Source organism: Manihot esculenta, chromosome 3 (genome assembly GCF_001659605.2).
Source record: "Manihot esculenta cultivar AM560-2 chromosome 3, M.esculenta_v8, whole genome shotgun sequence".
Classification (NCBI taxonomy): Eukaryota; Viridiplantae; Streptophyta; class Magnoliopsida; order Malpighiales; family Euphorbiaceae; genus Manihot; species Manihot esculenta.
This window is the reverse complement of record NC_035163.2, coordinates 17,141,742-17,168,036: the sequence shown is the minus strand read 5'-3', so window position 1 is coordinate 17,168,036 and position 26,295 is coordinate 17,141,742. Positions and strand designations below refer to the sequence as shown.

The 26,295-nt window shown below is 34.8% G+C and overlaps 1 protein-coding gene and 1 non-coding gene across 2 annotated transcripts; both read right to left on the bottom strand.

The window, feature by feature from the left end:
* Nucleotides 1-10,543: 10,543 nt before the first annotated feature.
* Nucleotides 10,544-24,330, bottom strand: LOC110611542 (probable serine/threonine-protein kinase PBL16). The gene is made up of 6 exons (XM_043955274.1): nt 23,752-24,330; nt 22,275-22,582; nt 22,006-22,141; nt 11,830-11,966; nt 11,167-11,290; nt 10,544-11,054 (listed from the first exon to the last, which is right to left on the bottom strand). Exons 1-6 carry the CDS (start codon nt 23,813-23,815, stop codon nt 10,663-10,665), a joined length of 1,161 nt encoding a protein of 386 aa, XP_043811209.1. The 5' UTR covers nt 23,816-24,330; the 3' UTR covers nt 10,544-10,662.
* Nucleotides 17,630-17,736, bottom strand: LOC122723389. Its single transcript, XR_006350338.1, has one exon. It is a non-coding gene; the product is annotated as a small nucleolar RNA R71 (small nucleolar RNA).
* Nucleotides 24,331-26,295: the final 1,965 nt, after the last annotated feature.

The following is a 26,295-nucleotide window of genomic DNA, read 5'->3' as shown; positions in this document are numbered from 1 at the left end:
CGAGATTCCACCGGACGGTAGGAATTTCGATACCGGAGTCTAGCCGGGTATTACATCAACCATCAAAACATCATTAAACTAACTTAAAACTTCATTAAAACACTAGGAAAGCAAGGATCTACACTTACCTCTTGAAGATCAAGAGGTGGTGCGATCTCTAACTCGGAGGTGTGGAGGATCCAAGCTCCAAAAGCCTCCAAACTTCCAAAACTTCTATTTGGGCTTCAAAACTTCAAAACAAAGGTAGATCTCATGAAAAACTTGAGGGATGGGTAGAGAAAACATGAAAACGACCAAAGGAGGACAAAAACTCACCTGAGCTCGAGAATGGGGAGAAAACTCGCCCATTTCCGGTCTGAGGGCCCTTTATAGTTGGCCTGCTGAACCACCTTCGGCAGCCTAACGTGCCCCCTAAACTCATGCATGTTCGGCGGCCGAACTTGAGGTTCGGCGGCCGAACCTTGGTTCATTCAAACAAGGCTTTCGGAGGCCAAAGGCGCTCCCGAAGTCTTCCCATGTTCGGCGGCCGAACTTAACTTTCGGCGGCCGAACCTGGCAAATTCCTCCTTGGTCTTTTCTTTTCAAAACTCAATTCTTTTTCATTTAAAACCATGAAATCAGTAAAAACATTTTAGAAACCACATTTTAACCCTCTAGAAGACTGGCATCATCAAAATTCCAGATTCCAACGGAGATTCCGCCGGAAGGTAGGGATTCCGATGCCGGAATCTAGCCGGGTATTACACTCCTAGACTGCCATCCCTCCTTTGATCCACATCCATATCATCCCCCACATCCTTTGACATTCCTCCTTGCACTGTTCCCCTTACTGATCTGCTTCTGTTCATATCCAAAGACCTTCTAGGGTCTCTCACTGCTCTTTCCCTGCTAGACCTGCTAGACATTGCCCTTGGCAATGCAGGGGGACGGGCACTCATGCCCTCATCCTCCGGTGGTACTCCAGTCAATCGTGCAGATCGACGAGTTCCTCTCATCCTGTTTACTGAAAAACAGCACACATCACATAAACATTAGCATCAAATGGTTCATGTACAAACACATGAACCCGCATCACATACATCACATACATAACATATCATTAATGCACATGCATATAATCATGGCATTTCACATCATCATTCAAGACAAGACTCTACATCCTATCCTAGTGGACATGATTTTCCTATTGTGCTTGACCTTCTATAACCTTTATGAGCCCGACACTCTAGGTCCGACCATATGAACCTAGGGCTCTAATACCAATCTGTAACGACCTGAAAATCGGACCGCTACCGGCGCTAGGATTCAGATCGGCTTAAGGCCGCTGGGACCCGTAGCAAGCCTAACATATATCCTGTATACCTGTTTAATCCCATACATGATCATCAATTACATAAAAATTTTGAACTTTTCTTTTCATTCATTCACCAAACTCAACCTGCATGCACTATTCATAAACATAATCATAAACATTGACCCCTCCTTGGAGTCCTCATCAATGCTCCAATGGGGTGACATAATATCATGAGAGTTTGGTTAAATTTAAATATCATAAAACATTTCATTAAAAGATCATGTAACCAAAAAGGGATTAATAACATACTAGGGTCAAGCACAATTCTAAACCTCAATACTTATCATTACATTACATAACTGTTTAATGCTTTACAATATACCATGTCCACATCTAACTATTACATAGACAAAACTTTACTCTTCTTGACCTCCTGGCCTATTCCGAACCTGCATACCTGGGGAATTAGGGAAATAGGGTGAGCTACTAGAGCCCAGTGAGCAGAATAATAAAACATTTAAAATACATGCTATCATGGAATGCATCATATCACAGATAAATCACATCAAGGATGAACTTGTCACCAATAGCCCTCTACATATTCCATAGTGCCAGAACGTAGAATGGGTCTTGGTCTTTCTCTTACATAACATATCATAACATTCCAAGGTGCCAGGGACGTAGAATGGGTCTTCCTGGACTTTCTCTTACATAGTGCCAGGGACGTAGAATGGGTCTTTCTGGACTTCCATACCATATCATCATCATGCCATAACATACCATACAAGGGCTAATGGATCATTCAATGTTCATCCACATCAACAACATAATATGCAATGCAACATATTCGTGAATTTCTAATGCAACAACCTAGAATATCACATGGCATTCGTGATGCATGAGTTATGCCAAAACTTTCATTAAATTAAAACATAAAGGTTTATTCTACTCACCTCAGGCTGACTCTAAAGCCGCTAGCTCATTGTTGGGGTCCTCGGTTTCTTGGGTTCGAACCTACACAGGTGGACTCAAATGAGGGACCAAACATCCATGAACATGACTCTAAAATACTCTCCAAAATCTCCCTAAAACACCTCAAAACAATCATAGAAAACATGCAAAGGAGGGCTGCACAGGGCACTTTCGGCGGCAGGTTCGGCTGTCGAAAGGCCCTCCAGAGCCGAAAGTCATGCACCTTCGGCGGCACTTTTGGCGGCCGAAGGTTATCTCCAGAGACGAAACTCATGCATGTTCGGCGGCCGAAACTCCCTTCCAGAGCCGAAAGTCCACTTTCGGGGGCAGGGTTCGGCAGCCAAAAATTGGCCTCCACAGGCAGGTTCGGCGGCCGAAAGAGCCTTCGACTGCCGAACCTGAGTTCTTCCTAAGGGCAGAACTCAGCCTCTTTCATGCATAAAAACCTTCCAATCCATTCACACATGCATTTACCTATTCTACAACAAGCAAACTCAAGCCAACAAGCATATAGGGGTCTCAAACTATCCTAAACCCCAATTACAACACATCAAACATGCATAAACAACCCACATTGTCCATAAACACAACATAAACCAAAAACTCAACATAAACCTAATCATGCATTTCTACCCCATAGATCTTCATAAAACTTGTTTAAAACATATAAGGAAGGTCGGATCTAAGCTTACCTCTTGGAGATCGAGAGGAAAGACGATCCTAGCTTGGAGATGGGGAGAAATCACCTTTTTGGTCTCCAAGCTTCAAAACTTGCTCTTTTGCTCAAATATCTTCAAACTAAATGAAAACTCATAAGAAAATCATGAAGATTCGAAGGAAGAAGCTCAAAATCAATGAGGGATGGCGGAGAGCTCACCTTGGCCGAAAATGGGAAGAAAAGCTCGCCCATTTCGGACAAGGGATCCCTTTATAGGTGGCTGGCCAGGCTACTTTCGGGGGCCTAACGTGCCTCCGCATGCATGCCATGTTCGGCGGCCGAACTTAAGGTTCGGCGGCTGAACCTGGACTTTCCTCACTTATGCCTTCGGGGGCCTAAAGCACTCCCGAAGCGCATGCATGTTCGGCAGCCGAACTTGAGGTTCTGCGGCCGAACCTGAGTCTTCCTCTCAAGACTATTTTCATTCAAAACTTAATTTCTTTCTTGCTTAAAACCATAAAATACATTAAAACATTTTATAAAAACATGATTTTACCCTTCTAGAGGTTTCCGACATCCGAGATTCCACCGGACGGTAGGAATTCCAATACCGGAGTCTAGTCGGGTATTACAGCCTCACTGTTCCTCAACATATTTCTTCCAAATTATAGTTGGCTAGCTGATATATTTACTAAACTCCTCAATTCTGAGTCTCTTCATCACTTGTGCTCCAAGTTGTCTCTGGTAACCATGTCTCTTGCTCTAACTTGAGAGGGAGGGGGTTGTAAAAAATATCTAGTTACTAATTGTAAAGCTATAGGTCTTAGAATAATTACTATTTTAGCTTATATTAGTTACTGTTTTAGTTTCATTGCTTATTAGTTTATTCCTTCATTAGGAAATGCTAATATGTAATTATGTATATGTGTATCCCATATAGGGTATATATTAGACTTATTATAATATTTTATTCATGAAATGAGAAAGTATTTTTCTTTTCCTCTCAATTCTTCATTTTTATATAGCTTTATATCCATCCTCTTAGTTTTCCCTTGCCTTGCCTAAACATGATGGTCTTTTTAGTTTTGTTTCTTATTTTGTTTTTGTAGATCTTGCAGACTATCAATAAGGAACTCTTTAGGATCTACTTTTTAGGAGTTACCATTTCTTTCTTCTAGAGAGGACTTCACCGGTGTGATATTAGCATCTTGGAAACACATTGTTGTTGGGAAATCCCGATATTATTGCAATCCAAAGGTGCAGTGGAAAAATAATATTTCTCTAATTTCCTTTCCCAGAATCCGAGTGCTTCGTTTAATTCTAAAGATTGATATGAGACTAACCTGTTAATCTCATTAAGAAGATACAATGTTGAACTGATGGTGCTGCTTTTTCAAACGGACACCCTCTATGGTATCCACACGAACGTCTTCTATCCTTCTAGAGTGCTAGCTCTCTCAAAGATGGATAGATTATGTGCTCCACTATCTGCAACTATTAGACTGAGTTTTCTCAAAAGGTCGTCCACCCCCACAATTCGTAGTAGGAGTATTTATAAATTTCAGTCTTTTGTTTTCCACCAACTCTTTTCCTAAAAGAGTTGTGCTCAGAACCCACTATCACAATCTTGCAGATACTCAAATATCTTATGTGATAGAGTCCTTTATCTGTAACACTTACAGATAGACTGCAGATCTTTTAAATATTATTATCTCATAATAATAAATAATTAATAATAATAACACTTTATTATTATTAACTATATTAATAATTAATATCAATAATAATAATAACACTTTATTATTATTATTAATTATATTAATGATTAATAATAATAACACTTTATTATTATTAATTATATTAATGGACTTTGGGCTTTTAGCCCATTAATATGATATAGCACATCAACAACGTTCTTTTGTGTGTGACCCAATAGGCTCACATTAATTGGCAATAGGCCCAGTCCCACAAGGCCCATAAGTCATAAGTGGCCTCTAGCAAGACATTATGACTACCAAACTAATATGAGGATCAATAGTCCAATAAAGCCTAATAAATAGAACATGAATTAATCCCTTTGTCACACGATATCTAGTTTGAACATAAGTCATGGTCAATGTCAAACGTATAATGTTCAAACTTATGATTTCTCGATCTCTAAGTAGACTGATAAATTCAAATGATATTGATCACACTATCAATTCATTTGAGCACGGCCATGCATTTCTCAGTCTCACTTATCGAGGGGCCTAGAAGATATCTCTCTCATAGAGATGGACAAATCCTATCTTGATTGTTCATTATCCTCTACATAATTTCTATTATGCTCAATCATAACCTTTATGATTGTCCGATTAAAGACAACGTTTGGTTATGTCAAAACATAATAGTCCTTATGTTGGAAACTATGACAATCTCAAGTCAAAGGATTAAGACATAACTACTTTGAGATTCACTTATGACAATGACCCATGTAGTGATCTCAATGCGGGTCCATCCAATACTTTGTTCTCTAACAAGTATTTATGATTATTGAATTATATCAACATATACATAATCATCTCATGATTATCAATCAATAATCATACCAGTTATATTTTATTATTATCAATATAATAATAAGTAACCAGGGATGATAATCATTATTATGCAACATGCAAACAAATAATAATGATAAAAACCTCTTTTATTAATAACCAAAACGACATATAAAAAGGTCCAAGATAATGGCCTAGGGCATGTACACTAACAATTGTTATGTTCAGTAACCACTGCTCTCATAGGCTAATGTAACATCGTGAGTTATGTTGCATCTCTTTCCTAATTAAGTTGCAGTTTGGTGCTTCAGAGCTATTTATTGTTGGTATTTTCCATATTATTGCTCTTTTATTGCATGTATGTTTCTTTTATTGTTTTGAATCTTCTATTTATATTTTTGTGTCTGATGCATTGTCGATGGTATTGTACTGCTCAGTTCTTGAATTTCTAGACAATTCGGTGGAACAATGCTTCTCGATCGTCTCGGTAGTTATGTTGTAGATGGATCTATTATTTTATTTTTGGGTAATTTGGTTTTAGTTTACTTTTAGTTTGGTTTGTTCAATTTTGATTTGTTGTGGTTTGGTTTTATTTTATTTAGACATATGGTAGCAATATTATGTAGCTCTCTACATTTAGATCTACAGACTTTATAAAATATAATATATAATGTATTTATTAAAAACAATCTCTTATTATTGAAAAAATAATCCTTTGTTTATTGCTATTCAAGAATTTTTACTCATTTCCGATGCATATCTTCATTTACATATTTAAATTTTACCAAAATATTTTTGTTGTCCACTAAACTTTAAAAGCGTCCCATGAAATGCTTAAAGTTTTTAAAAGTGTTACTAAGATGAAATTAAAATCCAGTTTATATTACAAGATCATTTTAATTCCACTTTTAAATAATTTAGTTGTGTTATAAGATATTTTTAACGTTCATGGTGATCCGATATTACTCTGCCAAGAAAGTCCCATAAAATTAGCATCAAGTAAAAATTTTATTGGAACACTAGGCCACTTGACGTTCTGAGATCCAGAAACAGGGGGTTTACAATGGTTAGGTAAGCTTGGTCTGAGAGAAGTGTGTTCCTCTCTCTTTATTCTTTTCTTTTTTGTCTGCTAATGACGCATAACGGCCCTACTATTATTGGACCACCTGTCTCTTCCATACAGATTCGTATGTTAATTCCCTCCTTAACACGCGTGTAAGCAATTTTGCTGGGTGTACGGGCCGGTTATTCCTTATCTCACTGGGCCTCAACTGAGATGGGTATGAGAAGGCTGGGGCCCATGAGAGGCCCGACCTCGGGGCCGAATGGCCCAGATCGGATCGTTGAATATGCCTTTCAACCCTTAGGTTAAGTTTGTGATCATGGGCTGGACCTGATATCGGGGTGGTGAAGCCCAGCAGTCATCACCACTAAAAAATTCTCAACCTAGGATCATCCACAGTAGCCATCTTCGCAAGCCCTGCATTTGCTTCTCTATGGATCTTCAACAGACAGACTTTCTAATCTCTTGCCACAAGTTCCAAACATTTTCTAATTAAATTAGTCACCTTGAAAGCTCCCTTCCCTCTACCATTAAGCATGTCAAAAGCTATATGAGAATCGGTTTGCATTTCTATTTTCTGCCATCCTCTCCTTCATGCAATAGATAATACATAATATATCCCCCATAATTCAGCCTCCAATGCTTTGGGACTTTTTGCAAAATTAGGGTCGGGGCTACTTTTATTTTCGGATTTGGAGTTGGAAAGATTTTATTTGCGATTTTGGGGTTCGGCTGTCACGTGGCAGCCGAAAAGCCTAGCGCCACTTTAAGTGGCACCAGGCTTTTTTTTTTTTTTTTTAAATGTGGTCTGGCGCCACTTAAAGTGGCGCCAGACATTTTTTTTAAATTATTTTTTTTAATTATTAATATATTATAATAAAATATTTATATTATATTAATTTTTTTATTTATATTATATTTTTATAATAATAAATATTTTTTATAATTTTAATATATTAATATTTAAAAAATTTTATTATTAATATTTAAATAAAAAATTACTGAAATTATATTTCAGGATTATAAAATTGATATTATGTTGCGATTAGATGGATAAATTTTTTTATTATTTTAATATATTAATACAGTAATTCTGTAATTAAATAGTATCAATATTTTTATACACGTTTAATATTATTTCATAATTTTACAAAATACTAAGGGTAATTATAAATAATTATTATATTTTATAAAAATATTTTTAATATGTAAGAATATTATAAAAATTAATAGTAAAGTGATTTCACACAAAAATATTTAGAATTATAATATTATACTGCAATTAAATCTGTATAAGATAGCTTTATTGAATTAATTACTTAATTTAGTTATTTTTTATTTTTAATAAATTATAAATAATTTGTATAAAATATTTAAAATTATTATATTATCTTATTATTAAATGTTATATGAGAATTGAGTTGTTTATAATTTATTAAAAAAAAAATTAATTTAATTGCAAAATAAATTAATTAGATCTATTATATTTAATAAATTATAAATTATAAATAATTATAAACAATAATGCAAAATAAATTTAATTGCAAAATAAATTAATTACATCTATTATAATATATAATTATTATTTTTTATTAATTATTTAAATTACATTATTGTTTATAATTATAAAAATAAATAAATAAATATTAATATTTAAAATTATAAAAATTAAATTTACTTTTTATTAACTGCTATTTAGAATTATAGAATATTATTATAGGCCACTTAAATGTTGCATGCGATCACATGATTGTTTATAATTTATCAAATATAATAAATTTAATTAATTTACTTTGAATTAGATTAATTAATTATTTTCTTAATAAATTATAAATAACTCAATTCTCGTATAACATCTAATAGTAAGATAATATAATAATTATTTATAACTACAATAATTATTTATAACTACGCTTAGTATTTTGTAAAGTTATAAAATAATATTAAATGTGTACAAAATATTTATACTATTTAATTGCAGAATTAATGTATTAATATATTAAAATAATAAAAAAATTTATCACTCGATAAATGTATAGGATATGATTGAATTATTTTTATACATCTAATCGCAACATAATATCAAATTTATATTCCTGAAATATAATTTCAAGGTAACTAATTTAATTAGAAAATGTTATTTATACATCTAATCGCAACATAATATTTAAGTGGCGCCAGGCTCTAGCGCCTGTCAAAGAGGCGCCAGGCGTCCTTTTCGGCTGCCACATGGCAGCCGAACACCAAAATCACAAATAAAATTTTCCCAACCCCACATTTGGAAATAAAAGTAGCCCGACCCTAATTTTACAAAAAGCCCAATGCTTTGCAAGAACCCGAAGACCATAGCTATCCTGAAAACATCCAGCACATGCAACCTTACTAGGATCCCCTTTCGCACTCCATCAGAATCAACTGCTATCCAACCTTCCTTTGGCAGTTTCCATCCAACGTACAATGTTTTCCAATTACTGTTCCCAAAAGCTCTGAACCTTCATTTTTCCATGCTGCATAAATCTCGTGTTCATAACTGAATAAGTGCAATCAATAACTTGTTGTCCATTTGTTCTTGAAAACAAGAAAAGAGTTCTGTCGCTTCCATAGCCACCTTAATGTTGTTGGGAACAAGACATCCCAAGGAACTCCATAACTAGAAAGCAAGCCCGCTTTAAATTTCAGAAATCCATGGAATAACCTCACTGTGGAAGCGACATTACCTTTCAAAAGATTTTATGACTGTGAGGTTATCACCTTCCAAAATGATCCTTCAGAAATGCACAGCTAACTCTAGTCATTTCTCGCAATTGCTGCTATCGCCCCAAAAATTCTCAGGAGAGTTAACTGCTTGGAAGCTTATTTTGATCATGTTCAGGGGAGGAGGGATAAAAACTGCCAGTTCTTGGTTAGAACGCTGTGAGTACAAAGTCTCCTCTTGATTAGCTAACACAAATTCCCTAATTATGGTTCAAGGCAGTTTGAAAACTGATTCCACAAAATTGAGTATACTTTGTGGACCAGGACCTGCAACGTTAGAATTTGAAGAACTATGAAGAACCTCCCTTGCGATGGAATAACCTGAATGAACTGCATATCTCCCATTCCTGGTGTAATGCCAAACCCAATCATTCTTCCTCCTAACGAGTGAGATTAGGATTTGAAGGATATTGTTGATCTCCTCCTCATGCTTATTTTTATATTTTACATTCTAAAAGAACCAAATTTAAATATTTTACAAAATTATCAAAAGTTTAAATAATTTCCATAAAAAAATTTATATACATTATCAATTAAAGCATATGACACGATTTTTAGATATTTTTAAATTGATTAATTTTCACAAACGGTACATGTTAGGGTCTATAACGGTAAAATTCATAAATTTCATTTTGTAATATAAAATCCTTTCTAAATTATTTTACTGTCATGACATTTGTTAAATTATAATATATATATATATATATATATATTTCCATTTTTAATATTTAATTAATTTATTAATATTTTAAATAAAAAATAAAAATTGTTTGAACCAATCCATGAACCTCTACACCATTCCTTCGTGTACTTGCCTTTGATTTATCATTGTAATTTACATGGGTTTATTTCAAAAAAAAAAAAAAAAATTTCAAGTTTTATATTACAAAATAAAGTTTATGAACTTTACTGTTTTACTGTTATAGATCCTAAGTTAATGGAAATTGCCATTTTCAATTATCACAACAGATTCAAGTTAGATTCAAATAATTTAAAATAAATGCCAATTAAGCTTAAAAGAGTTTAGATATTATTAAGATGAAACAAGTTCGAATTCAAATTGAACAACTTTCACCAATACTCTACTTGTTGCCATCCAATGTGAAAATCCTATTTAATGAAATTAGTTCTCAGTTTCATCCCAAAAAAAGAAAAAATTTTCTAAGAATGGCTTCATTTGATCCAGTGACGTTAGATGGGAATAGATTTAATAAAAATTGATAAACTCTTGGGAGAAAAAAGAAGAGCAAATTGAAAAAAGAAAAGAAGAGAAAAGAAAATATTCATGGCATTGATACACACAAGGGAAGAAGCTATCTGATGCAGAAACTCTACCTTTGCAGGGGAGAAGAAGCTTAACAAAACAAAATCACACCCATCTCAGTTACACTGAATCTTCTTTTCTTTTTATCTCGCCATCTGCTACATTAATCACAGTAAACACAGACTTCCCATTCAAATAAGCTTCTTCAGGAACCTGCAGAGGCTCCAATGAATCAACTATATCTCGCATTAGAGGCCTCGCTTTCGGGTTTCGGTTCAAGCAATGATAAGCTAACATAGCTGCCTTGTGGACTCCTTTAATGGGATAATCTCCTTGTAATCTCGAGTCTACAATGTTGAGCAATTTCTTTTTCTCTTTTAGCAAAGGAAGAGCCCAATCTGCAAGGTTCTGCTCTCGGGCTGGTCTTGATTTATCTAAAGATTTTCTGCCTGTTAGAAGCTCAAGTAGAACCACACCGAAGCTATACACATCGCTTCTCGGAGTAAGATGGCCTGCACAGAAGTTGAAGGATTGGTATCAGTTTCATGTTTGCTCATGGAAGAATGATTCCTTTGCCAGCATGAAAATTGGTTTCAAATTTTATAGAACTTGGTGGAAAGTTACCTGTCATTATATATTCAGGCGCTGCATACCCATAAGTTCCCATTACGCGCGTGGAAACGTGAGTTTTGTCTCCCATAGGTCCGTCTTTTGCAAGACCAAAGTCAGAGAGCTTTGCATTATAGTCCTGTTTGAACATTAAACCACAAATGCAAGTTTAAACATATCACAGTAATGGAATGCTGTTTCATTATTCTAGCAGTAATATATGATGGTTCTGCAATGCCTATTAGAGGGGCAAAAATACAAAGGAAGTGTTTGTTTCAAGGTTCACTTTGCATTTCACTAATGATCAACTGTTTTGTTAACGATGCTGATTATCATGTTTAATATGAAATATCTGATGATGTTAAAACTAATTCTGTGAAATCCCATACTTCTTGCAGTGAAAAGACATTCATGCATTAGCTTGTCTCAGAAACTTCTGTTGTTATTGAACTGTAAAAGGAAAAGGTGTCATATATGTCTTTCCTATTATTCCATCTCTAACGGGAGCTATAATCCATTATCATAGCTTCCCCATGTATGAAATCTAAGTTTTTGGCAGAAATGAAAACATGTCGTCTCAGTAGTTTTGATTTTCAAGCATGAAAAAAAAAAACCTAAGAAAATCATTTCATTGTCTTTTTACTCGTCACAGTAATGTAGCATTTTCAATAAACTAACCAGGTCAAGCAGAATATTAGATGTCTTAAAATCACGATATATAACAGGTTTTTCAGCATCATGGAGATAGGCAAGTCCTTTTGCTGCTTCAAATGCAATCTTCATTCTAATATGCCATGGAAGAGGAAGCAATACTCCTGCAACATGAAAGGCATACATCGTCATACATCCCAAGAGATAGAAAATAATTAAAATGAAAAATTAAGGAGATGCTATCAAACTGAGAAAAGTATAATATGCTATACTACAAATAAGCCCATAAACAGTTATAGAGAAAAAAAGTTGGATAGTATTAAGTAATTATCAAGGGTCTGCAGAGTATACATCCTCAATTAGCTCCTTTACTCTGGCTTTTTGCAATTACTTTCAGCTAAAAGCCTACCTCTATTTTAGATTGATTGAAACCGCATGTAATTTTAATCATATCATTTTAATTCTATAACCCACATCTGCAGTACTTTACCTTTGGCCAAATACATTACTTTCCCCTGACATTTAAACAAACAGTAGTCGGCATTTTGAATTTTGTTGTTAACATTTGACAACTCTGAACTTTATAAAAATGCAGCTATTTTAACCTCTGAACTTCATAAAGTGTAATCATTAAACCCTTGAACTTTATAAAATGTAGCTATTTAATCCTCTAAAAGTTCAGAGTGTGTGTAATGCATGTCCATGCACAAGTGTTAAAAAATATACATTTATAGAAGTCGGATGTTAAATATTAATAACAAAAAGGTCAGGTTGCTAACTGATTTTTTGTGTTACGGTCAAGGACCAAATAATGCATTCAACCTTCACCTTTCATTTTCACCTTCCTTGGAAGTAACATAAGATATCAGATGTACGCTGCTGGAGACCATTATGGCTTTTGAAAAATTACTTTCAAACACAAAAGTAAAGCCCTATTGCACTCGGAACCAAGCCTTTAAATGGCAATCCTAGCTATTACAATGTCATCACCAAAATCATCACACAAGCTTAGCTCTACAGATATTGAGCTTGCAAAAAGGAGTCATCAAGAGGTAAGAAATAAGAAGTAGGAAAGGACCACTAAACAAAAAGAAAGAGACAGAAAAATTAAACTAGTTTGAGTCATTTTAACGGAAGATAGTTGCCTTATTTTCTTGGAGCATATTTTCCCTATTCAAAATCTGCATCATTTAGTTTATTTTAGCATCCAAGATCTGTTGGCATATGATGCCTCAGCAGTTGCAACTCAGCTGAATAACCATGCTGACATGAGGCTTCATCAGTGTTGCAATGTACCTTAAGATTCAGAGATAATGGATAATATGTAATCAAGCCAAATTTAGACCCATTTTTTATGTTGTTATTAATGTTAATTTACACATTTTCTACCTAATTTTGTGGTTTTGATCTTATTTTGCAGAAAATAGTGTAAAAGGGTAATTTGGTAAAAATGACCTTAAAACTGTCCAAAAAAAGAACAAATGAGATCAAGCCTGATTTGGCCAAGACCGTTTGCCCAAACAAAGCTGAAGCAGAGACGCAAGAAATTCAAATTTCAAACTTTCGAAAAAGTCTTTTCCTCCCAAAACATGTGAAGACAACTTAGCACTCTATCCCACCTATTTAGGAAGTCAAATCTCAAGAAGATTCAATTGCCTTCAAGAAAATCCAACTCTAAATAGGAAAAGAACTCCATCCAAATCAAAAAACATAGGGCAGCCTATTCAGCTATAAAAAGAGGATCAAACCAGCAACAAACGAGCTTCAATCTTTGGGGAGACTGCACCTGCAACCGCGCGCCACACCAGCCGGCCGATCGGCTCCTTCCTCTCCATCTTTCTGGTTTTCTTTCTTTTATTTTTATGTTAGTTTCAGCTATGAGTGGCTGAAACCCCCTTTTTCTAGTTAAAGATTAAGTGAAATTTCAGTTTGTTTATGGATTGTGAGATCTGAACACATGTTGTTTATCTTTTATTTATCAATGTTTATGTAATTTCATGCTTAATTCTATTGTTGCTTTGTAGTTTAGATCAATAGGGCCCATTGATTCTTGATTGCAAAGTGATAATTTGTTAGTTTGAGTGATTTAAGTCTGTAGTTGCTTGAATTATTCAAACACAAGAACACTTGGTGTAAAAACCAAGGAGATTGCATAATCTAGCAAGATCACCAAACGTTTAGATAGCTAGAATTAGGTCTCTCTATCTCTTAATGCAATTGACAGCTGTTAGATATTAAAAGCCCCAAGGACGTTCCTTGACAACTTGTTGATTAGTGATTAATTAGAGGACGTTACCTAGTTAATCTATGATTAAGGAGGGATATGGTGGTGAGAAGCGTCTTCCACCCCCATAACTAATTTATTAGTCAAATAAAAGAATCTAAGTGTCAATGATTAATCCCAACAACTGAAGTGGATCCGAAGCTTCAACTAGGCCTTTCTCATTATTGAATTTCTTTATTTTATTATTTGCTTTACTTTATTGTTTTTAATTTTAGTTTAGTTCATCAATCCTAAAACCCCCCCTTTTTATTTTATTTTCAGTTTAATTACTTGGTCTTGATAAGGAAAATAGGTGAGTATCAATTCTCTATGGATTCGATCCTTTTGCCACTATCTACAATTGTAAAATTGTGGATAACTAAAAAGGTTATTTTTGACCGGTTTCGACAACCGCACAGTAAAAAATTGGCGCCGTTGCCGGGGAGTTTATTTAACTAATTTATTTTTCTTTCATGACCAGGACTGGATGTAAAGAAAACCTACTATACGATCCAGAAATTGAGTGCACATCACGACAAGCCAATCCGAGGAACCAAGCCTCAAAACAGCCTTCATCAAACAGCAGCCACCAACTTGGAAGATGCAATTCAATTTGCTGCACAATACATTCAGACCAATGCTGCTAAAGAATCACCTTCTGGACCTGCTGTCAAACCTGTTGTACCAAGGAAAAGAACCAGTAGCAGAACTTGCTGAACTAGCTGTTGAATTTACTGCACAATCTGCTACAGAGGTGACAGATTCATCCACAACTGATATACAAGCTGCTGCACCCAAACCAGCCCCCCAAACAGCATCTGAATCAGCCGCAATAAAGGCAGTCACAGCAGCACCTGAAGAGGCAGAAAATGCAGCAGCTGCTGCTCTTGAACAAGCTGCTGTCCTTGCTGAATTTGAAGCTGAAAATGTTGAGGTGAGAGCTCCAATGGCACAAGAAAGGACTCTTCGCGAACTAGTGACAGAGCATAATTTAGGCCATATTATCATGATCTTAATGATATTTATTTGCACCTTTTCTGCCTAATTTTGTGGTTTTGTTCATGCTTTGCAGAAATTAGGTGTGAAAAGACAATCTGGAGAAAATGCTCTTAAAACTGCCAAAAAGTTGCCAAATATGGAAAGTTTCAGAAAAGGAAAGTTTTCAAATATGGAAAGTTCCAAATAAGGAAAGTTTTCATATATGGAAAGTGCCAAATAAGGAAAGTGTCAGAAAGCACAGTCAGCAAACTGTCCGAAATTCGAACTGCAGAATCTTTCCTGCCTTATTTAGAACATATGCCAAGAAAGGAAAGTTTTCAAATAAGGCAAGTTTTCAGAAAAAGGAAGTCTTCAAATGAGGAAAGTGCAGAGGCAAAAGCAAATAAGGAAAGCTCAGTCAGAAAATTATTTGCAATTCAAATCGCAGATCTTTCTTTCCTTGTTCAAAGATGTGCACACACTGCAGCAGTCATATCTTCCTGTTTAGGCAGCAAGATCTCAAGTAGATGCTCTTCCTCTTCTGCATTCAGAATTCAAAATTCAAACGAAGGCTCCACCTAAAAAGGAAAAGATTAGACAGATGCACTTTCTCTTCTGCATTCAATGACTGCGCACCACTTGCCTCTTGCAACACAATCTGCGTGCCACTCCCTATTCAGGAAGGAGATCTCAACGCACTTGGCCTTTATTCAGTCCAGATTCATAATTCAAAAGAGGCTCCATCTAAATAGGAAGTTTGGACAGCAATTACTTCCTATTCAGAAGCATCCGCGCGCCTACCTCTTCTGGAAGCATGATCCGCGCGTCCTTCCTCTTCTGAAAGCCTTAGTACGTGCATATTTCCTTATGAACATCAAGCCACGACTTTTCTTCCTCTATTGGCAGCCTTGGATCGCTCTTCCTTCCTTTTCAAGCACAAGGTACACTCCTTTCCTATTCTGAAGGCAATCTGCGCGCCAACTTCCTTCTGAAGCCTTGCAGTCCGATTCTTTCCTCTTTTGCAACAACTTGGGCAGCAAGTTGCACATGGGCAGCACCTTGGGCAGCCTCTACACTAATTAGGAAGCAAGGTCAGCATCTAAACTTATTTAGGAAGCACAATCTGCGCCTCCTTCCCTTTCTGAGACCAAACCGCGCGCACCAACTTCCTTCAGCAGTGCATTTTCGCGCAGCCTTCCTTCTGAAGCCGAAAAGCGCGATTCTTTCCTTTTCAGACACATCTTGGGCAGAAAATACCTCTTGGGCAGTAAGTATGACCTAGGGCAACACTTTTCAACTATAAAAAGCCACATAAGAAGCCTCTACAGGGTCCTTAAGCTCCCCTTGGGAGACACCTACCAAATTCACATCTCTTCTTCTACCTTTCTTCTTTTCTTTTATTTTTGGTTTTTGTTTCAGCCATGAGAGGCTGAAACCTCTTTTCTAGTTGAAGAACAAGTGAAGCTTTAGTTGTATTGTGGATTGAGAGACTTGGACTACATTGTTTATCTTTTGTTATTCAGTATTCTTGTGATTTCATGCTTAAGGACATTATTGCTTTGTTATTTAAGATCTCCATTGATTCTTTGTTGCAAGGTAATATATTGTTGGTTTGAGTGATTTTAAGTCCGAAATTGCTTGATTTATTCAACCATAAGAACACTTGGTGCATCACCAAGGAAATCGCATGATCTAGTGTTGTCTCCATGCATGTGGGTGACTAGAATTGGTTCTCTCTATATCTTTATGCAATTGACTATTGTAAAAGGCCTAAGGCTCAAAGACGTTCTTTGGCAATTGTTAATTAGTAATTAATTGGAGGACTTTCCCTAATTGATTTAATCTTAAAGAGAGACAATGGATGTGAGAAGTTTCTTCAATCTCCATGGCCAATTTATTGAATCAACAAAGGAACATATGAGTCAATGATCAATCCTATCAACTAAAGTGAATCTGAATCTTCAATTAGAGCTTTTATCATTATTGTTTCCTCTTTATTTTTATTTGCTTTATTTATTTGCTTTCATCATTAGATTAATTGAATCAATCTCAAAACCCCTTTTTTTACTTTACTTGCACTTTATTTTCATTGTCTATTTATTTTCTGTTTGTTTATTTGGTCTTGACAAGAAAGATAGGTAAGTATCAATTCCCTGTGGATTCGATCCTTTCACCACTATCTACAGTATTTATATTGTTGATAAATGAATTGATTATTTTGACCGGCTTCGACAACCGCTCTGTCAACTAGCAACACCCGTGGATGATCAAGCACTATGGTGCATCACTTACCCACCTTTTACAACCCCTTTTGAGCTTAAAACCGGATTAATTCACCTACTTCCAAAACTCAGAGGTTTGGAGAATGAAGATCCACACAAGCATCTTAAAGAATTTCACATTGTGTGCTCAACAATGAGGCCTCAAGGTATTTCTAAAGAGCATGTTAAATTAAGAGCCTTTCCCTTTTCTCTTGATGATTTTGCCAAAGATTGATTGTTCTATTTACCACCCGGATCCATTACTTCATGGGAAGGGATGGTGAGAGCCTTCTTGAGCGAATACTTCCCAACCTCAAAAGTTATTGGCATCAGAAGAGAGATCCATTGCATCAAGCAAAAATATTATGAAGAGCTATATGAATATTGGGAAAGATTCAATTGATTGTGCACAAGCTGCCCTCAACATGACATCTCTGATAAATCCCTTATTGAACATTTTTATGGAGGTTTGCTGCCATCCGAAAGAAAATTCATTGATGCAGCATGTGAAGGTTCAATTGAAGATAAAACACCTCAAGCAATTAGAGAGTTAATTTCAACAATGGCAACCGCATCCAAGCAATATGGAGATCAAAGAGAACTGCTAAGGAGAGTTAACGTGGTAAGTAAATCTTCCTTAGCCTCACAAATTTCTGATTTAACTTCTGTTGTCCATAGTTTGGTTGTAGGTCAGGCTCAACAAATTCATCAAGAACAGAAAGTCAATACCAATGGAGGATTTAATGGACAGCAGAGATACGATCCCTACTCTAACACCTACAATATAAGTTGGAGGGAGCACCCGAACTTCAGTTATGCTAGGGCAAATCAATATCAAAATCCAGTCCAAGCAACACCTCGGGAATCTAGTGTGCCCCTTGAAGAGATCGTAAAATCTTTAGCAAATACGGTGCAAAACCTTCAAGAGCAAATGGGTCAAATGGCTACTTCCGTGAGTAAGCTAGAATCTCAAGAGAAATTACCTTCCCAAATAGAGATTCATCTAAAGCAAAATGCTAGTGCCATCACGTTGAGAAATGGGAGAGAGCTTCTGAATGATAGGGCTGATGATAAGGCTGCACAATTGGAAAAATAGGTTGCTGAAGAAAATCTACTCGAAAGTGATCCAGAAAATTTGTTTGCCCAAACAACAAGCCAAACAGACAGGCAGACTGCATAGTAGGGCAGAAACTATTTGCCCAAACAGACAGATAAAGCAGAAATCTATTTGCCCAAACAGGCAGATTCAAGACAAAAGCAGAATTCAGAACAGCAAGAAAAATTCACAATTACACCTCCCTTTCCAGCAAGGGATACCAGCCAGGAGGATGAGGAGAACAGGAGAAATTTGAAAGAAACTGAAATAGAAGAAATAGCCTGCTACACGCAATTGACAGAAAGCAGTTTGCCCAACCCACTTCAGCAGACAGCCTAGGCAGATTCTGGTTTGCCCAAACCAGCTATGCAGACAGCACAACCAGAAAGTGGTTTTCCCAAACCACTAGCAGAGGATAAGGCAGAATTCAATTTGCTCAAATTCAGTACTAAATTGCAGACACCTATGGAGAAATATGAATTGGAGTTCGAAGTGCTACCCAATCATCTCAAAAATGCAAACATAAAGGCTAGAGGCACACCTCACTTGAAAGAGGAGAAACTAATCATATTACTTTATGAGTACATGAAAGAAATAGGATGGGTTATGACCAAAACAAAAGGCATGCTGCACTTTTTACTTAATTCAGTTGGGACCCTTTTCCCTCCTCCAATTACTTGAGCCTTGATCAAGTCGAGAAGGTCCAGCCCGTGACTTTAAACTAGGGCGCTACTGGGAGGCAACCCAGCGGAGGCAACTTGCCCAATGGAAGACATGCTGCAGCTGCAGGTGCAACACACACTGCCATCTGCACACCGAGACACCTAGTTTGGCCAGTTGTTTACCTAAACAGCTGCCCAAACAACCACACCAGAGGAGTACTCAGTTTCTCTTAAGCTTTAATATCTCCATTGCATTGAGGACAATGCATGAATTAGGTGTGGGGGTGCATATCTCTGAATTTTGATGCTTCATGCATTCTTTTTTATTTCTTTTATATCCATTTAAGTTTTAATTTTTAATTAGCATACATTAGGTGAAATTTTTTTATTTTTGCTTTCACACAGCCACAGTCTTCACACACATGTAGCCACAGTTTTTTTCTTTTTTCTGTTTTGGTATGCTTTACTCAAACACATAGGCTATATTGAATGAGCTTTCTTTCCATGACCCCATTGATGTGATAACTCTTTAAACCTAAGTTGAATCAATTGCAGTGAGTTGTATTCATTTTTGGGATTTTTTTTTATATTGAATCTTTGAGCTTGCTATGGTGAAAAATAAATTTTATTACTCATTAAAGAGAATAATAAAATGAAAGATGTGGGAAACAAACATGACTTATTTTACCAATTGGTGTTGATTTGCCCAAATCATTGAGAAAAAGAAAATTCAGCAAAGGCAAAGACCTCAAAAGCACAAAATAAAAACTGTTCCAATGGTCAAAGACTATGAACAGAGCTAGTAGCCACTTGGACAGGTGACCAACTGAGTAAACGGGGGTGGGTATCACAAATATGTACCTTTGCGTCAAATGGTTGGTGACTTTTTCAGACAAGGATAAAAGTGCAAAAAGCTGAATAAAGTGCTTCAAGTAAAGGCAAATCACTTCGAGAGCTAGAAAGAGTCTAAAATAAACAAAGAACGTGTGCATGTATAACTAAATCTCTCTATTGAGGAAAACAATTAATAACCATGGTAGGTAAAGGGAAACAAGGAAAGAAGGAAAGTAACCTTAGTGCATACACACTTCACTACAATGCTTCAAAGTAGGGGTCTAGGGTAAGAGCTTAAGTGGAAATAAAGGATCAAGTAGCAAAGAGAACTTGTTTGACTAAGTTTATTTGCTTGAAGACAAGCAAAGGGCTAGGTGTGGGGGTATTTGATCAAGCCAAATTTAGACCCATTTTTTATGTTGTTATTAATATTAATTTACACATTTTCTACCTAATTTTGTGGTTTTGATCTTATTTTGCAGAAAATAGTGTAAAAGGGTAATTTGGTAAAAATGGCCTTAAAACTGCCCAAAAAAAGAACAAATGAGATCAAGCCTGGTTTGGCCAAGACCGTTTGCCCAAACAAAGCTGAAGCAGAGATGCGAGAAATTCAAATTTTAAACTTTCGAAAAAGTCTTTCCCTCCCAAAACATGTGAAGACAACTTAGCACTCTATCCCACCTATTTAGGAAGTCAAATCTCAAGAAGATTCAATTGCCTTCAAGAAAATCCAACTCTAAATAGGAAAAGAACTCCATCCAAATCAAGAAACTTAGGGCAGCCTATTCAGCTATAAAAAGAGGATCAAACTAGCAACAAACGAGCTTCAATCTTTGGGGAGATTGCACCTGCAGCCGCACGCCACACCAGCCGGCCGATCGGCTCCTTCCTCTCCATCTTTCTGGTTTTCTTTCTTTTATTTTTATATTAGTTTCAGCCATGAGTGGCTGAAACCCCCTTTTTCTAGTTAAAGATTAAGTGAAATTTCAGTTTGTTTATGGATTGTGAGATCTGAACACATGTTGTTTATCTTTTATTTATCAATATTTATGTAATTTCATGCTTAATTCTATTGTTGCTTTGTAGTTTAGATCAATAGGGCCCATTGATTCTTGATTACAAAATGATAATTTGTTAGTTTGAGTGGTTTAAGTCCGTAATTGCTTGAATTATTCAAACACAAGAACACTTGGTGTAAAAACCAAGAAAATTGCATAATCTAGCAAGATCACCATACGTTTGGGTAACTAGAATTATGTCTCTCTATCTCTTAATGCAATTAACAGTTGTTAGATGCTAAAAGCCCCAAAGACGTTCCTTGTCAACTTGTTGATTAGTGATTAATTAGATGACGTTCCCTAGTTAATCTATGATTAAGGAGGGATATGGTGGTGAGAAACGTCTTTCACCCCATAAATAATTTATTGAGTCAAATAAAAGAACTTAAGTGTCAATGATCAATCCCAACAACTGAAGTGGATCCGAAACTTCAATTAGGCCTTTCTCATTATTGAATTTTTTTACTTTATTATTTGCTTTACTTTATTGTTTTGAATTCTAGTTTAGTTCATCAATTCCAAAATCCCCTTTTTATTTTATTTTCAATTTAATTACTTGGTTTTGATAAGGAAAATAGGTGAGTATCAATTTCCTGTGCATTCGATCATTTTGCCACTATCTACATCTGTAAAATTGTGGATAACAAAAAATATTATTTTTGACCGGTTTCGACAACCGCACAGTCAATATGTGATGCCATAATTGTTAGATAGCTAATGACATGGTTTTTTGTTAGTGCATTATCTTGTTTTCTTGCACTTGAGGTGCAGGTACCACAATTTGAGAAGCAAGCAAGTTGGGGAGATCATGAGGCATTATTTCCTTAGCGACCTTTTCATTTATAAATAGAGCTGAACTGCCATTCAATTTGCAAGCTAGTAAAAGAATACCATACTTTCTACAGCATCTACCCGCGAACTTTTCCTACTATTATATCTTGCTTCCGCTATTGTATTTTGTTTTTTAATTTCAAAAGCTAAACCGTTGAAAAAAAACAAGAAGATCACAATAGGGTTTTAATATTTTACAGAGAACTTATAAGATACTTACTTGAAAATAGATTGTTTTCCACGCTGCCCCGAGCCATATACTCATATATTAATACCCGATGTTTGTCTTCACAGCAGTATCCAATCAATTTCACCAAATTTGGATGAGAAAGCTGCCCCAGAAATATGACTTCTGCCTGAAAATTCTCAAAACTCTCAATCAATCTTATCAAGAATACCAAGACATAACAGAAAGAAAATGAACAACAATGGCTGTCAAAATGAATAACATTATATATAGCAGGGGCAAGAAAAGAACACATAGATTACCAGCCATTCTCGGTGGCCTTGATGACTATTATCACCATCATGAACCTTCACAGCAACTGGAAGTGGCTGAAGTCCTTCTCTTAGATCCTCATTAATAAATCCCTCATAAACACTTCCAAATCCTCCTCCACCCAACAGGCGATCTTGCCTAAAGTTTTCGGTGATTACCTTTAGCTCATCATATGTAAAGGCAATCAATGGATTTGCAGCTGAATTGCGACGTAGGTCTTCTACTTCCTCAGGATTTGATGGTAGCTTCCTAATATCCTTTATTGGTTTCCCTGAAGGGGTTTGGTCTTTTGGAGACTCTAAAATGGAAAGATGAGAAAACATAATGTCAAATATACCATCATTTTGTATCACATGAAGGAAGAAGCAATCCTTATTTATACACTCCTTTAAGACCAATGAAATAAATAAGTCCACTGCAATATTTCTATTGAAAATTAAAAAATTCTGAAATTGTAATCAAATAATACTCTTTCAAACTACTTTTATGTAAAAGAAGATTATCAGGAAGAACCATGTTCAGCACTCTGAACTATAATTTAAATCGAAAAGTTGATAAGCAGCTGTAAAATTGAGTCAATTAATTTACTCCACATGTTTTCCTTTCTTCATCAGTTGAGAGAGAAGAATCACAGTGCAAACTAAATTATCAATAAGGTAGAAAAAAACTAGAATGGAACCTTGAAAGACACTGAGGAAACACAGAATAAAAGATATAGTAACTAATTTCTATAGCAAGAAAAGAAAACCAAAGATAAAGAATGTTTAATAAAATAACAATTTAAAAACTTTTTCTTTTTAATTAGTATTGAAACAGTGGATATGTTCTCCCATATTACTACAAATAATATAATAGTTTGAGATAAGTACCAACCCCACCACAGTAATTTTCCACTTTTCACATAAGAAGGAAAATAAAAAGTATATCACCTTCATTGGTGAGAATAAGCTAAAGGCTGGGAAGAGAAAAGAAAAAAAGTTACATTCCCTTCAACTCTCTTCTTAATCAAGTTGCAGAAGGCTAGGACATCATACTATGATACTAATAAATCATCTTCCAAGATGTCAAATTCTAATGTTTTCAAGATAATCGGGGAAAAATCCCACAAAATGACTAGAAAACATAAGAAACACTAGACAAGGAGAATGTGAATATCCACTCTCGTATGACTTGAAGAAAGATACAGTCATCAGAATCAAAACCAGAACCACACTGCATCACTGAATCAAACTTTATAAAGAGGGAAAAAAAAAAAAAAAAAAAGGAAAAATGAAACATATAATTCACAAAGGACAGAGAAGCAGGAAAGGAATCACAGAACAAGATCATTTCAATGAGACTATAGTCCTGCTTTTAGCTGATTGTGATAGAAAGAAAAAATCACAATAAGAGAAACCCACTTCTTAAATCAAATGAGAAACAGAATGATTTGATTATATTAAACAAGTAAAGAGGATGGTAACCAACCTGATTTTGCATTTGATGAAACAGTATAAACTGAAGGCTTCCATCTACTCCAACAATTTCCCATTATATATATAAAAAAAAAAAAAAAAAAACTATATACAGTATATTTTAAAAAAAAGTAATCAAACAAAAAATTCAACTTTCTTCACCACCAACAAACTTAACATCAACCTTATGGAAAGATTACACAAAAACACAAATTACTAAAAGGAAGAAAAAAGCCCATAAATATATGAGAAAAGAAAGAAGACGCTTCCAAAATCCAGGTTATTTAAGTGAAAGGAAAGAAAAATGTTTGTGGGTGCAATTGGTGATGAATGAGAGAGAGAGAGAGAGAGAGTTCTTGATGGAAATGATGAGTGGGGCGTGGATGGGTCCACTAAGAGCACGGTTTCTTGTATTGTTGTGTTTTGTATTTGGATTTGAGAAGCAAAAATGTGGTGATTTTGTGCGGATTTCATTTTAGTGCGCACTTTGAGACCACCACCAATCTTTTTCTGTCAATTCTCATTTCTTTTGCTTTGACAAAATCCATAGCCCATAGCTTCTATTTCCCACTTCTCTTCCACACTCTACTCTGCGTAGCATATACCGCATTTACAAGTAACTTTGCAACCACTTTACCTACTTTCATTTCTTGCTTATTATTATTATCATTTATATATTCATCATTGCTTAAGTGGGTTTCAATTGCTTCCTTGCTTTTTGTTTATTTATTTATTTAATATGTATATATTTTAAATAAATTAAAATTATTTAATCTCTTAATTTTATTTTCATTAATACATCTATGTTTCAGTTAATTTTAAAATTAAATTACTTTTTAATTCTTGAATATTATAATTATTTACAGTTTCATTCTCCAATTTTATATTTGATCCCTATATTTTAAAAATTAAAAATATTTAATCTCTTGATTTTGCTTTTATTAATATATTTACGTCCTTTTGTCTATTTTTTTTATTAATTTTAAAATTAAATTACTCTTTAATCCTTGAATATTATAATTATTTATAGTTTCATCTTTCAATTTTATAATTAGTTACAATTTAATATCTTATATTCATTTCTTCATCTCTTGCCCCTCTCTCTCTTTGTATCTCTCTTTAAAAAACATAAAATTAATGAATAATTACAAAATTACAGAATAAAATTATTAATATAATTATAATATATAGAGACTATATATAAATTTTTCTTAAATACTAATACTAAAATGGAAGAATGTAAGTGTGTGATCGAATTAAAATTAAAGAACTAAATAATTTAATTTTCAAATATAAAAATTAAATTGTTAATTATAAAATTTACAGATCAAATTATAAATTCTTTTTAACACATTTAAAAAAGGGAAGCCAGCTCCTTATTAAAGGTGTTCACAAAAGAACAGAAATTGAAAATATACAAAGAAAAAGAAAAAGAAATGAAGAGAAAAGTTGGGTATTTATGTATATAGCAATTTCTTATTGATTAAGTATACTTACATCCAATGTGGACAAAAATATATATATATATATAATTTCCAATCAGTGGAGGCTTTTCTTAAAATCGTAATTAAATTGTAATTTTCAATCAGTGGAGATTTTTCTTAAAAAATCGTAATTTCCAATTAGTGAGAGACTTTTCCTTAAAAAAAAAAAAATAAATAATATTTTAAAAAATACTATTTAGGTATTATGAAAAAATTTATTAGTTAATAAGTTAATTTTAAAAAATATATTAAAATATTTTTGATATTTTAAAAAATTTATTAATTAATTTATTTATAAATTTTTATTATTAGATATTATAAAAAAATTAAAATATTCTCGATAATAAAAAATTAATTAATAAATTTTTTATAAAATTAAGTGATTAATAAATAAATTAAAATATTTATAATACTTTAATATATTTTTTAAATTTAAAAAATTAATTAATAAATTTCTGTAGAAATTAAGTTATAAATTTTTCATAATATTTTTTTTTTAGAAAAACCATAATATTATTAGTTGAGTTCAACCATATTTTTAATATATACTTGATGACCATCGGGCTTCTTCTACTCTGGGCGAGACCGGGTCAAAGAGGAGAACAATGACCCAAAGCCCATTAAGTGCTCCTTAGGCTGACCAACTCAGCATCTCAGGCCTCCACCCAAACACGCCGGGCCGGATGGGTTACCCGCGAGCCCAAACCCAGGAGGAAGAAGTCCAGCCCGATGATGTGAAGTGAGGGAGAGGAGCTAGCCCAGTCACTTCGCAGCCCTGCCTACACGTGCGCCGGGGAATTAAATGGCCGCCTGACATGGAGAGGGTCTAACACTTCCGTACGTACGGGTTTGGGTGACATAGAAAGGTAGCACAATAGCAGGGAAGGCGTCAGGGGCAGGTAAAACAAAGGAGAGATGGTCTTCCTTCTTATTGGGGCTTCTTCCTCGGCTCTATATTTTTACTTTATTTTTCTCTGCAACTCTAGCCTATGGATTCTACATTTAGTTCATGAATCTGACTTGAACGTCAGAGGGTTTCCACCGGGGGCATCCCCGATAGACCCCTGACCATC